Source organism: Gadus macrocephalus, chromosome 11, assembly GCF_031168955.1.
Source record: "Gadus macrocephalus chromosome 11, ASM3116895v1".
In the NCBI taxonomy this organism is placed as follows: domain Eukaryota; kingdom Metazoa; phylum Chordata; class Actinopteri; order Gadiformes; family Gadidae; genus Gadus; species Gadus macrocephalus.
Window position 1 is genome coordinate 17872246 of NC_082392.1, and position 12694 is coordinate 17884939.

At 44.8% G+C, this 12694-nt stretch overlaps 1 protein-coding gene across 7 annotated transcripts in view; it reads right to left on the reverse strand.

Annotated features, from left to right (window-relative positions):
* Positions 1 to 12694, reverse strand: part of mroh1 (maestro heat-like repeat family member 1) — a 39174-nt gene that overhangs the window by 12046 nt on the left and 14434 nt on the right. For 6 of the 7 annotated variants that reach the window (XR_009528065.1, XM_060065276.1, XM_060065273.1 and 3 more), the window contains 18 exons: positions 12274 to 12415; positions 11182 to 11234; positions 10952 to 11059; positions 10355 to 10474; positions 9498 to 9620; positions 8917 to 9063; positions 8335 to 8361; positions 7174 to 7296; positions 6532 to 6611; positions 5669 to 5810; positions 5201 to 5296; positions 4768 to 4872; positions 3671 to 3806; positions 2958 to 3070; positions 1648 to 1800; positions 1266 to 1322; positions 1075 to 1172; positions 319 to 484 (listed from right to left, as the gene is read on the reverse strand). Coding sequence is in view for 6 of the 7 variants with exons in the window: in XM_060065276.1 (XP_059921259.1) it covers positions 319 to 484; positions 1075 to 1172; positions 1266 to 1322; positions 1648 to 1800; positions 2958 to 3070; positions 3671 to 3806; positions 4768 to 4872; positions 5201 to 5296; positions 5669 to 5810; positions 6532 to 6611; positions 7174 to 7296; positions 8335 to 8361; positions 8917 to 9063; positions 9498 to 9620; positions 10355 to 10474; positions 10952 to 11059; positions 11182 to 11234; positions 12274 to 12415 (1989 nt within the window). In the remaining variant the exon portion in view is untranslated. The remainder of the gene's footprint in view (positions 1 to 318; positions 485 to 1074; positions 1173 to 1265; positions 1323 to 1647; positions 1801 to 2957; positions 3071 to 3670; positions 3807 to 4767; positions 4873 to 5200; positions 5297 to 5668; positions 5811 to 6531; positions 6612 to 7173; positions 7297 to 8334; positions 8362 to 8916; positions 9064 to 9497; positions 9621 to 10354; positions 10475 to 10951; positions 11060 to 11181; positions 11235 to 12273; positions 12416 to 12694) is intronic. The other variant, XM_060065275.1, reaches the window with a different exon arrangement.

The following is a 12694-nucleotide window of genomic DNA, read 5'->3' on the forward strand; positions in this document are numbered from 1 at the left end:
TCACAATTTGGCAAAAAGATGACTTAGGCAATTATGCTATGAGGCTAACATTATGCTCCATTTGATTTGAGATATCCTAGCCACTTTATAGTCACAGGTATATTCAATGGATGTTTTGTTGTACATATGTGATGAGAGATAATATCTATTAAGACACTTCTTGACGGCAAAGCATTTGGTTGAACGGCGCATGATTATGGGAGGAGACAGCGGCGGTGTCTACCAAGTTATCTTTAGAGAAACAACAGAATCATCACAGCAGAAAACAACGATTGAGGTTGGATGATGATAAACAAAAAGGTGAGGGGAGGGACTTACAGCTAAGGGCTGGCCGGTGGCCACCTTGGCGAGGCCTCCTCTCGTCATGGGATCCTTCCGGTCGATGTAGGGCGCCATGACAACCAGCTTCTCCATGGCCATCTCCATGATCTGCCCGGCGATGATGGGGTCCGATCCCAGCGCCATCCACATCTCGCTGTTCCAGCTGGACAGGAAGACAGGAAGAATTGAAGACAGGAAGACATGAGAACAGAGTCATTCCTCACAGAAAAATGTCCAATTGTATTTCGTCATGGCTCCTTAGATCCACCGCAGCCATGGAGCATCCTGCTTAGTAAGCGTCCTGTTTACTGAGTATTCGGTCGGCTTTTGAGACACTGCGGTCATGACGATGTCAATGGAAGCAGTGTTGCGACGTGTCTAACAAACACGCTCGAACTCACCACTTTCACTCATAAACGATTACATCTTTCTTTGCCCATTGGTTGTTTAATGGCATTGTGAAAGTGAACCTTATGAAACCGTCAGCGTTGAGTATAAAGACACTTGGTCCAACAAATGTCTTAGTTGGTTCACAGTGTGTGTTTCTAACCAGCAGCGTTTGAGGTTTTCCTAAAGTGACCTTCAGACTGATCTGTGAGAAAACTGAATGTTGCAATACATAGAATAACAATTTGGTTAAACAAAAATAAATAAGAGGAAGTGGAACCATATGAATAGTTCCCTCTACAGAAGCTACCTGAATCCTAAACGTACTGCACCGATATAGAAGTAAGGTTGTATAAATGTTGTTACCTGTCGAAAGGAAGCGGCTGGATGACCAGGGTGTTGAAGACCGCCTGCAGATGCTGAGTGGCCAGGATCAGAACGGTCTGTCCCACTGCCACTCTCACCTGGGGGGGAATTGGTCAGTTCGAACATCAGTCAAAAGCTATTCATCAACAACTAACAACTCACTGCTCATTTGAACGCTGGTCTGTGCTCACCTGCTCCTCTGTGATGCTCTGCAGTCGTAGGTGGAGCACCTCCAGCATCTCTGGTACCTGGTATGCGCGCGCACACACACACACACACACACACACACACACACACACACACACACACACACACACACACACACACACACACACACACACACACACACACACACACACACACAGTCTATAAAACCGGTGGTATTTCTTTACACATTAAATCGAGCTAACAGGACTTCTCCCTTCTTTAAGACGATAAAACACACAGGGCCAGGACATGGATTGGCTGATCATCCCAAAAGTGTGCCTGAATGTGAATGAATGACTGTATATGCGCGTGCGTGAGTGTGTGTGTGTACGTTTGCGATAATGTCTGTGCGTGTGCGAGTCGTACCAGGTCCTGTAGGCCGGCCCCCCTGTTCTTCAGCAGCGTGTTGAGTATGACGGAAGAGGCCCTGCAGCAGTTGGTCTGGCTGTCAACCAGGCCCTCGAACAGCATGAACACCAGCGTGGACAGCTGCTGCTGGGGGAGCCGCTTGCTTATCACCTGGCCCGCCCCCCAAAACACAGCCGGAAGCCGTCAAACACATGTAAACCACAACAAGCACAATCTAGCTTATCCTCAGTCTCCTCTTCCAAACAAACATATGTACCTGCTGATTTGTCTCACCCTCGTTTATGTTGAACTTTTTAATTTGGATTGAGTTTGTTTTAGTTTTATGATGGCGTCACAAGTTGTGTGTTCACGGTCATGGACGGACTGGCTGATAAGTCTCAGCAAAAACATGGGCAGTCTTCACTGTGGTGAACCGTTGGTCATGGAGTTACTTTTGGGCAATAGGAGTCCTGTGATGTGATTGGCCGCAATGAGAGTCAGAACGTGAGAAAGTGAGGGTTTCTGGATTTCTACACAGAAATTCAAATTCTTCCCCTGTATTCCTTTGTTCAAAAAGACTAAACAAACTTTAGTCTTTCCAGTTTTATGTTAAACTTTGATTGAGGTCAAACATATAAACAGTTTTGTATTTTACTGAATCCTTTTTCTCCCTCCAAATGTTAAATTGTAAATATCTAAAGTTGCAAATAAACTCCTGCACTCTTGTCAAAAATCCATACATTTACAATGTGTTAGCTAACAAAGCATATAGAAAGGGTACACACTAATAAAAAAAGTGTGTGTAGAATATTGGTGTATTTTAGTGTCTCTCTGTTGCTCACATTTCTAGCCAGGGCCTCTCATACTGACAGGGTGTTCTGCCATTGTTATGTCTCAACAAGGTTGAACCGACCTGGTCCTCCGGGACATGGCCAGGGCCACATACCTTATCAGTGCTGAGAGTGCGTCTGTTTTCGTGTTATTCATATATCCCCTTTTTGTATTATACTCGCCCCAACCCTTTGGTTCGACGAGAAGAGGATTCGACAGCCAAGGAACAAGTCATCGACCACCGGGTCCACTATAGATTATTCAACCTAAGTCTGTATCTCGCTGTATTACATCCTGGAATAAACCATCTATTCAACCCTCTAATCCAACCTGTCAAGCAGCTTTGATTTCGACTTCAAGAATTACTACTACGACTGAAAATACACAACGCAGAGTCTGTCTGAACAGTTTAGAAATAAGCTGAAATCTAACATGTGTTAACTAAGCATATATAAAAAAGGTAAACACCAATATTAACTAGGGGCACTGGGTCTGACCTTGGTGAGCTCAGAGCAGGTCTTGTATAGGACAGCGTTGTCCGGGTTCTCCAGAACACATCTCATAAGCAGCAGACTCTCTACTGACTCGTCCCGGTAGTCGTGGGCAAAGCCTGGGTGGAGGAAACCAAGTGAACCGCTTAAAACATGTACGGTGTGGGTTGAGGCTTTATGCATAACCTTGTCTACATCGACTGGGTTAAACCCATGACAGAGGAGGTGAGTAACTCTACTCGATTAACTCTATGCTGCTGTAACTCTTAACTCAAACAAACAGTCAAAACATAATGTAGACTACGGTTTCAATGTCTGTGGTCTAAAATGTAAATTCCAACAATTTACAACAAAAGAAGTAATTATTGTGTAGAAAATGTATTAATTTCTATTTTTACGACACATTTTGCCAAATCAACTGAGAAAGAAGGTAGAAGAAGGCGAAAACAATGAAACCGCTGGTGAATACGAGTTTAGCAGCATAAAAAATAAATAAAAAATTGCTTTCAAGTGCTCTCAATTATACAGGAAAGCAGGTTATTACGGGTTATCATAGTGCTATAAATAAATAAACTATAATTATAAATACAATAAAGTTACAGGGAATTCAACCACTTTCATAACGTCACACATTTGTCGACTCTACACTAGCATGGCGGCCACAGAATCCGTTCTCACGACGGCGGGAGGGCCGCGAGGCCGACAGGAAGTGGGCGTACCTTCGTAGCGCAGCTGTATGTTGAGCAGCGTGTGCACGGCGCTGATGGCGGCGAGGCGCACGGCGGGGTGGGGGTCCGAACAGCGGGGGGCCAGCCTGCCCAGCAGGGCCCCCAGGTTGTGGAAGGACACCATGTTCTGACATCGGACCGCACGCAAAGGAGTGTTCGTTATTCAAATTCAAAGTTCAAAAGCTTTATTTGTCCAACATGTTGCTGGATGAGTAATTTGTCTTTGATTGAAGGCAGTCTGTTCGCCCTGGTTGTGTGTATGTGGTGCTTGTGTCAGATGTATGATGTGTGTGTGTGTGTGAATTGCCTTGGGTATGAAGGATTTTGTATCGAGAGATTTTTTGGCCAGAGGAACTCTGTATCCTCTGCCTGATGGAGGCAGCTCAAAACAGCAGTGGATTATTAGGATATGATTAACTAATTAATCATAATACGCAGTGAATAGTGGGGAATAACCCCGAGACCCCCACTATTCCCCACTTTTCACCGAGCCCGCGGTGAATAATTGTTTTAATATATACTACTAGGGATGTAACGGTATGAAAATTTAACCTCATGGTTATTGAGACCAAAATTCTTTATTGACCGATTTTCGGTTTTTATTCAAATACCTCTCAGCGAATATTGAATAGCATTTTTGCCAGAAATGAACAGCCCTATTAGAAGGCTGATGGATGTCTTGAGCGCTGTCGTCTCCTACTTCCGCCATGATTGCTTTTATTGCTTTTATTAGCGGTTTATTTGTTTTTATTAGCGAACCAAGTGGGAAATTTTGCGACGAAAACAATGTCCCGCGTTTGAGATCTCAATCATGGGATATTGCCCAATATTTCCAATTTCAATCTGTAACTATTATGAAATGAAGGCACGTGATATGAAACGTCAGTTACTGAATGCTAGGGACATAGTATATTAATTGAAATTATTAACCGGAGCAACGAAATACAGTATTGATTTCAAACACTTTGATCAAATGAATGGCGGTTGCTTGTTGTTTCAAGCTCAACCCACTGAACTAGGCGTAACAAAATAGGGATTGTGATACAGCGATATTGTAAATACTAATGCATGCTTGTGTGTGCGCTCACCTTCACAGTGAGTTTCTCAAGGTAGAAGTCCAGTATGTGCGCGGTGGTGAAGACAGCTCTCTCTCTCTCGTGGTCTTGGGCTGAGCTCAGCCAGGACTCAATGTGCTGCCAAAGACAATAATAATCATCAACAGTAAATAAAAACTGCAGACAATCATTTCACACCTTCTTTTTCCCTTCAGGAAAGGTTATAGGATTCATTTGCATATCATGATTCTTTGCTTCGCAATACTTGTATTGACAGGTTGATAAAAAAAAATAAAAAAAAAGATTAACATTTGTTCACAAGTTAAGCCATAAACCTCAATATTATCTGAGTCGAAGCTAATTAATGGTAGTGTATTCACCTATATACCACACAAAAGATAACAGCACACAAAAAATTGCCACACAATCTAAATACATCTCACTGGCACTCAAAAACCCGCCCCACCTTGAAGACACTCTGCAGGTTGTCAGGTGAGGGCTCTTTCACCAAGACACTCTGTAGCAGCTCCTGCAGGCTGGCCATGGTGTCCCTGTATAACGCCTGAACAGAAATCACAAGCGAGTTACAATATATTGGTTCGATAATTATAATGGCAATGTCAATTTAATGCATCTCCAAGTACTACGGGGTGCCAAGGTTCATCATAAACTCAACTCTGGTCAAATAACGGTGTTAAGATCTGTCCAGGAGGACAAAAAATAAAATAAAAATATATATATGGCACTCGACTTTTAAACCAAACCAGGGTCTACAGCTCAGAGAGGACAATCCCATGTCACTACTTCATTCATAAAGTCAGTAAACACCAGCAGAAGATGCTATGTTTAAGGTGAAGCTCGGTGGATGGATCATAAAGTAGGTAACCAGTTCAGAGTTCATAAAGGTAAGACAGACCCCCCCACGCCCTCTCACCTCCCTCTGCTTGGGTTCCATGACCTCCTCGTCCTTGGTCTTCTCGGGGGTGTGTGTGACGGGGGGCAGGGCGAAGGCGCTGCCCACACACACCTTCAGCAGGTCAAAGCCCTCGGTCTCACTCAGCGGGGGGTCCAGGGGTCTGGAGCGGGGTGGTGTCAAGGGGCTCAATGCGGCAGAGGAATTCTAGAGCTAATCCTGCTCTTTTGGGGGGGGGGGTTGTTGCATTGACCTGCGTACTACGTTGACGGTTTCGGGGCGCCCTGGCGATTGCTCCCGCGCCCCCTCCCTTCTCCGTTAGTTTCGTATATTTTAATTTACTAATTAAGGGCGGCACCCGAGGGCGCCCCCAACGCATTTGCCGCCCGAGGCAGTCGCCTAGGTCGCCTATGCCGAGCGCCGGCCCTGATTGCAGTACATGGCGTGAATATAGCCATGACTCGTCAAGATTGGACCGCTTCCGGCGTTACCAGCAGTACACGATACCGTGATTTTATCGTTAAGTTCTTATCTATAGTTAAGACCGGAAACAACATTGCATCATCGTGACTCCCTATTCTGTATATGTATGGTATCAAGGTATCAAGGTATACGTCAGATCATGACTGACAGCCAGCTTGTCAGGAGCAGTGGAGTGAAGTGTCTTGCTCAGGGACATCTCGACACTCTAGGAGGAGGCGCTAGGAGGCGCCGGGGATCAGGCTAGCAACCTTCCACTTACAAGTCCACCCGCTCTACCTCCTGAGCTAAGCCAAACCCTTGATGGGTGTCCTACTGGTTTTAGGCTTTTCTTTATGGGAGGTTAGAACAACTTAGCCCACACTTAAAAACAAACAATCTTAGGGTCTGATGGCTAAGGATACATGAGGTTGGCGCAGGTGGACATCACTAGATGGCGTACTGGCGTCTTCATGGCGTCGGCTGGCTCTGCCTTGATAAAGTCCTGATCACAGACAGAGTACAGACACAGGTAGGAGTCAGTCCTGTTGTCACATGTCCTAGAGCCTCACCAGTCCCATGCATGGCACGACTCAGCAGTAGGAGGCTGCAAATTGGACCTTCTACACATGGAACGTTGAACGTTGTAAATTCAACGTCAGTTTAGCAATACAGACAATACAAAACTGAGAAGGCACAAAATAGTATACCGTAGTGACCAGACATCTGGTCAATACGGTATACTATTTTGTGCCTTCTCAGTTTTGCTGAATTCAGTTTAGCAGAGCTGTACAGATCAACCTCAAAAGGCATACGTTTCAATTCAATGGAGACCAACTTTTAAGAGTAACCAAGCGGTAAAATCAAACAACAAGGATGGCAACAACTCTGGCCCGGTCCTGTGGTTGTGGTTTCAGATCAAAACGGAATGCCTTTTTATGCCTTGTTATAACTTGCAATACATTGTTACAAAATTCAGGAAATAAGAAACATCAAGTGAAACCGATGTGGTGGTTATTAGGGAAATAGAAGAGGAAGGGAGAAATTATCTTTTTGTTTTTACTAACCATCATGACAGAAATAAGGTCGTGTTTGCGGGTGAAGACGTAGCCTTGCCTCTTCACACACTCACTGATGGCTCTGGCTATCAGTCCAACACTCTGGATCAAACTGAGCTTCATGGTCAGGTCCTGAATTAAAAACACACACATCCACACACACACACACACACACACACACACACACCAAAAAAAGATTGAACGAGCAACTTCTTTCATTTTAAGATAGGGTTAATAAAGCAGAGAAAACTGATTCGTTTTTTAGTGATGCATAGAAGTCTAACCAGTGCGTCCAACCAAGCACACTACAGCCCCATTCTAGTGTGCAGAACTATGAAGCGACATCATCAATGCATCAAAACCACAACAATACAAGACAGAAAATCAATCAAAACAAATCTATCGGTCAGCCAGTATGTAGATTGATTGTCCATTCCTAGGGATGGAGGAAGAGGCTCAAATCAAGAGTTGTGAAGTGTAGAAAGCAGCTCAGGTCAAAGTTGAAACACACCTCCCGGCTGTCATGAAAGAGGCGGGACAGAGAGTCTGGCATGGTCAGACTTCTAGACTACAGGCGGTTAAGATTCAGTCACAGCAAGTCACACCCAGGCCAGTCGGCTTAGAACAATCCTGTTGATTATCATCATTCACATCAATGTTGACATCCACTTTTGATTATCATTGCAATCTCAGACAGAAACAGCCTCCCAGGTTAACATTAGTGGGTCAACATGAAAAAAATATTTGTTAAACCAGACTGATCAGAAACACAAGTTGTGAATGGGAGTCTGTAGAAAGCTGCTGAAATACGGGAAAATGCTTTAAATATGTGCCACAAAAGCAAGAAAATAACGAAATTTGCCCAAGGGTGTTGCAGTTAGAGATATTAAAGTGAGGAGAAAGTTGGGTAATTTAATTGTAGCCGTAATCTTCCCCAGTAGGAAGACTTTTATAATACGTTTAAGCGGGGCCAATCTCCAGAGTTTAATTTTGAAATATGGGGTAAACGACATTCAAGTTGATGAGAATAGAGCCAGACAGCGAATAAGAGAGAAACGGTGAAGAAGCAAGGGAAATAACACAGGCAATTAACTCTGAGAAAGACAAATATTCCACACGAGTGAGGGAGACGAAAGAGAGAGGTCAGTGGGTTCCCTCTGGTAACAATACCTTGTTCTCTACTTTAATCCCAAGAACCTGTGTGGAGGTAATATCATGGTCATTTTACATCATGTGGTGAGCTCATTCAGTCCCCAAGTAGTCTTCCACAAAGAAGGAGCATGGTCTGAATTAAGAGATGGCTCAATCACTGAGCTGTATTATCAATTCCTTCTTGTTCAGTTGTAGATTTGAGGTTGCTTTTTATATTTATAATTAATATGAATATAAATAGATCAATGAATTTGAACATTTATGAGACATGGGTCTTTCTTTTATATTTGAATGGGCCATTAGCAAAGTTAATATAACTTGAGGAATATCTACAATAACCACTCAGCCCAGTAAGCATTCAACATTTGCTTGATTTCAGAGCCATTAATTACGTTGTAAATTGTTGAATAGAAATTGAGTGAAATCACAACATTCGACAGCGGGTCGAATATTGAATGGAATAAAAAAGTACTCGAGTTGTTTTTTTTGTGAAATCCCATGGAGGCATTCACTTTTTTGGAACCAAACCAGCAGAGAGTAGTGTTACAGAGCGACTCCGCCCAGTGAAGCCAGTTGACCTTTGACCTGCGGCGACATTACCTTGGTGTTGAAGTGCTTGCTGATGAGGCGCAGGATGTCGTGGTCGATGCGCTTGAGGATCTGCTCCGGCGGTGCGTTGAGGGCCACCTGGCCGTAGCACAGGATCAGGGTGCTCTTCACCTTGTCTGCCTCCAGGTCACTACGGTCCTGGGGGAGAGAGGGAGAGGAGGGAGGGAGGGGGAGAAATGAGGAGGGAGCGAGGGAGGGAGGGGGGGCGAGGGAGAGGGATGAGGGAGAGGGAGAGAGAGAGAGAGAGTGCGGCAAGAAACGTTGAGGATGCCAGCAGGCAAGCTCTTGGTGATGTTGTTTCACTCAAGACCAATATTGTGTTCATGGATTGAAATTGGGTATTTATTTGTGTTATTCAGATTTGGACAATGTTTAATTCATTTGCACAAGATAGATGTAAAATGTATTTTACACGCATACTTTCTTCTGAATATATGTCTATATACATGTCTATGTATGTGTTCATATGCTCACACTTTACTGCAAAATAAATACATAGGAAGTGTGCAGTGTATAAGGGCTTCAGTCACACACAGGTGAGCAGGGATTCACCGAGGGATGCCGTGCCTTACCTTGAGCAGGTTGAAGATGCTGGGGGACTTCTTGAAGGCGTCCGACTTGCCAAACTCCTCCAGCTTGGCCAGCGTGCCCTCCAGGTGGCTGTGGGCACACAGGCCCACGCTCAAGGCCACGCCCTGCCACACCCAGAACAAATAATAAACCAACCTTAGGATTAGAGGTTCTCCCATCTACTGCTGTTTTTAAACTTTTGGTGTTTCCACCCACCACATCAAATTGCAGCAGTTTTTTGATGTTTTTTATTTATATTTATTTTATTTGTTTTGCTCATTTTTATTTGTCATTTCTGTTTGACTGAGATAACTTCAAAAAAATTAATTGCTGCGTGCTTTGGCCGTAAGAGACAAAGGGTCACGTATCGGTCAGTCGTATAGGTCAGTGATGTTCAGCTAGTCACGTGTCGGTCAGTCGTATAGGTCAGTGATGTTCAACTAGTCAGGTATAGGTCAGTCATATAGGTCTGTGAACTAGAACCAGTCATGTATAGGTCAGTCATGTAGGTCAGTGAACTACAACCAGTCACGTGTAGGTCAGTCATATGGGTCAGTGATAATCAACTAGTCACATGTAGGTCAGTCATATAGGTCAGTGATAATCAACCAGTCTTGTATAGGTCAGTCGTATAGGTCAGTGTACTACAACCAGTCGTATAGGTCAGTGAACTACAACCAGTCGTATAGGTCAGTGGTATACAGCCAGTCGTATAGGTCAGTGTACTACAACCAGTCGTATAGGTCAGTGAACTACAACCAGTCGTATAGGTCAGTGAACTACAACCAGTCGTAGAGGTCAGTGGTATACAGCCAGTCGCGTATAGGTCAGTCCTAACGGTCAGTGGTATTGGTTGGACCTCTCTCTCGATGGCGTCGCTGTGCCGGGCGGTCAGGAGGATCTCCTGCAGCTGTTTCCTCACCACCTCCTTGTTGTGGCACTCCTGCAGCATCACTCCGACACAGCGGTAGAGAAAGCTCTGGGAGACGACAGGACAGATAACGTTTAGGCCTCGTTTCTCCACTGACACTTGGGCCTTGTTTACATTGCATGACATGACATGACGTGAGGACGTTTGTGATATATGTGCAACAATGACGATTATTTCGTTTGTGTATAATCCCTGCAGCGTTTTTAATTTGAAACCGAAATTGTTCCGTCTGTTGTAATTTCTCTATTTAATAGTTAAAAAAAAAGGATGGAGCTCCTTAAAGATTGCATCAATGATGATTGTAAGCTGTGTATACAAATGTGAATCCAAATAAAGATAATTGAAAAAAAAAAATAATAATAATGAAAATGGTCCGCGCTCAAGTGATCCGTTTCTTTTCATTCATAGATGTGTATAATGGGTTATATCCCCCAGATAAAAGGATGTTACTAAATAAATAAGAGATGCTAAGGTTAGGGCATGGTTGGCATGGGCGAGGTCGACAATGTGAATCCACTGACGCACCTTCTCCTCTAAAGCATTGTTATAGGTGGAGAGGTAGCGCGTTGCCTCGGCAACCAGCTGACACACCCACTTGCTGTCGTCCATCGTCACCAGGGTTTTAGACAGCAGCTGGAGCCAAACATATCAAGAGGGGTGACATCCAACAACCGTTTAAACATGAACAAGTGAGGCGATTCATTCGTTTCCAAATTGCAGCCTAATGAATGTTAGATGAACACTGAAAACCCTACCTTGAGCAGTTTGTCTTCAAATGGTTTCTGTTCCAGGCTATCCACAGTTGATTCTAGGGTGAAAAAGCGCAAGAGATGCAGTCATAGTGAATGAAGTAGAAAGCCATATTATACAGCATTGGCATCGGTGTTGAGTTTAGGGTTAGTGAACCCCATTAAATAAAGTAAAAACGAAAACCTTAACCAACATGAACACCATTAGCAGTCATGAACAACATTACTAAATGATGACCAGAAACAACAGTTAAAGCTTAATACTGCATTAACTAATGTTTCCAATAATAAATGGAAAAAGAATGGCACAACCTCCATAATAAAGAAATGTTCTAATGTGAACATGGTAAATGGACTGCATTAATATAGTGCTTTTATCCAAAGCGCTTTACAATATTGCCTGAAATTCACAGATTCATGTGCACATTCACGTGCACATTCACATTCACATCGAACTAGCAACCTTGCGGTTACCAGCCAACCCGCTCTACCTCCTGAGCTACTGCTGCCCCGTTTAACACCTCATCCTCTCTAGACTCCAGACTAAAGGGCTGATTATGGTCCCACGTTCCCGCAACGCAAGGGGGTTACGGACCCCTTACGTCCTTGCGGTGCGGACCCTCCTTGCGTCCACCACAAGGGCCTGACGTGCGCCTCCCAAAAATGTTCACCGTCCGTCGAGGCGGCGCAGCAGCAAGGGCTGTGATTGGTCGGCTTACTAAAACCCGACGCAGAACCATAAAGGCTCACGACTGCGTTGAAGTGTCTGTGTGGTCATTGCGTTGTGGGAACGTGGGACCATAATCAGACCTTAATGCTGTAACCCAGTCACCCTCTCCAGGTGTCAGGCTGATGCTATAACCCAGTCACCCTCTCCAGGTGTCAGGCTGATGCTATAGCCCAGTCACCCTCTCCAGGTGTCAGGCTGATGCTATAGCCCAGTCACCCTCTCCAGGTGTCAGGCTGATGCTATAGCCCAGTCACCCTCTCCAGGTGTCAGGCTGATGCTATAGCCCAGTCACCCTCTCCAGGTGTCAGGCTGATGCTATACCCCAGTCACCCTCTCCAGGTGTCAGGCTGATGCCGAGGCGTCCTCACCCTCCAGGAGAGCCACTAGCGGGGGGATCTCCTTCTCCCACAGCACGTCCAGGTCGGGGTGGATGTTGAGGCTGAGGACGTTGAGCAGGGAGAGAGACGGAGCGCCGTGGCCCCGGCTGCCGAACGGGAACGCCGCATTCACCTGGAGCGGGAGCGCGCACGCACACGCACACACACACACACACACACACACACACACACACACACACACACACACACACACACACACACGTTTTCCTCAAATAAGTCCAGAGGGGTGTTTTACCTTTTATGCAGAACAGTGTCTGGTGTGCATCAAAGTTAAATTGCCTTTGGAGGCAGACCAGACACTGAGCTGCTTCAAAGTCATGCAGAACAGTGTCTGGTTCATTATTGGCTCATGTCTAGAGAGTTTATTTCTAAAGAGGCTGTACGTTGTTGG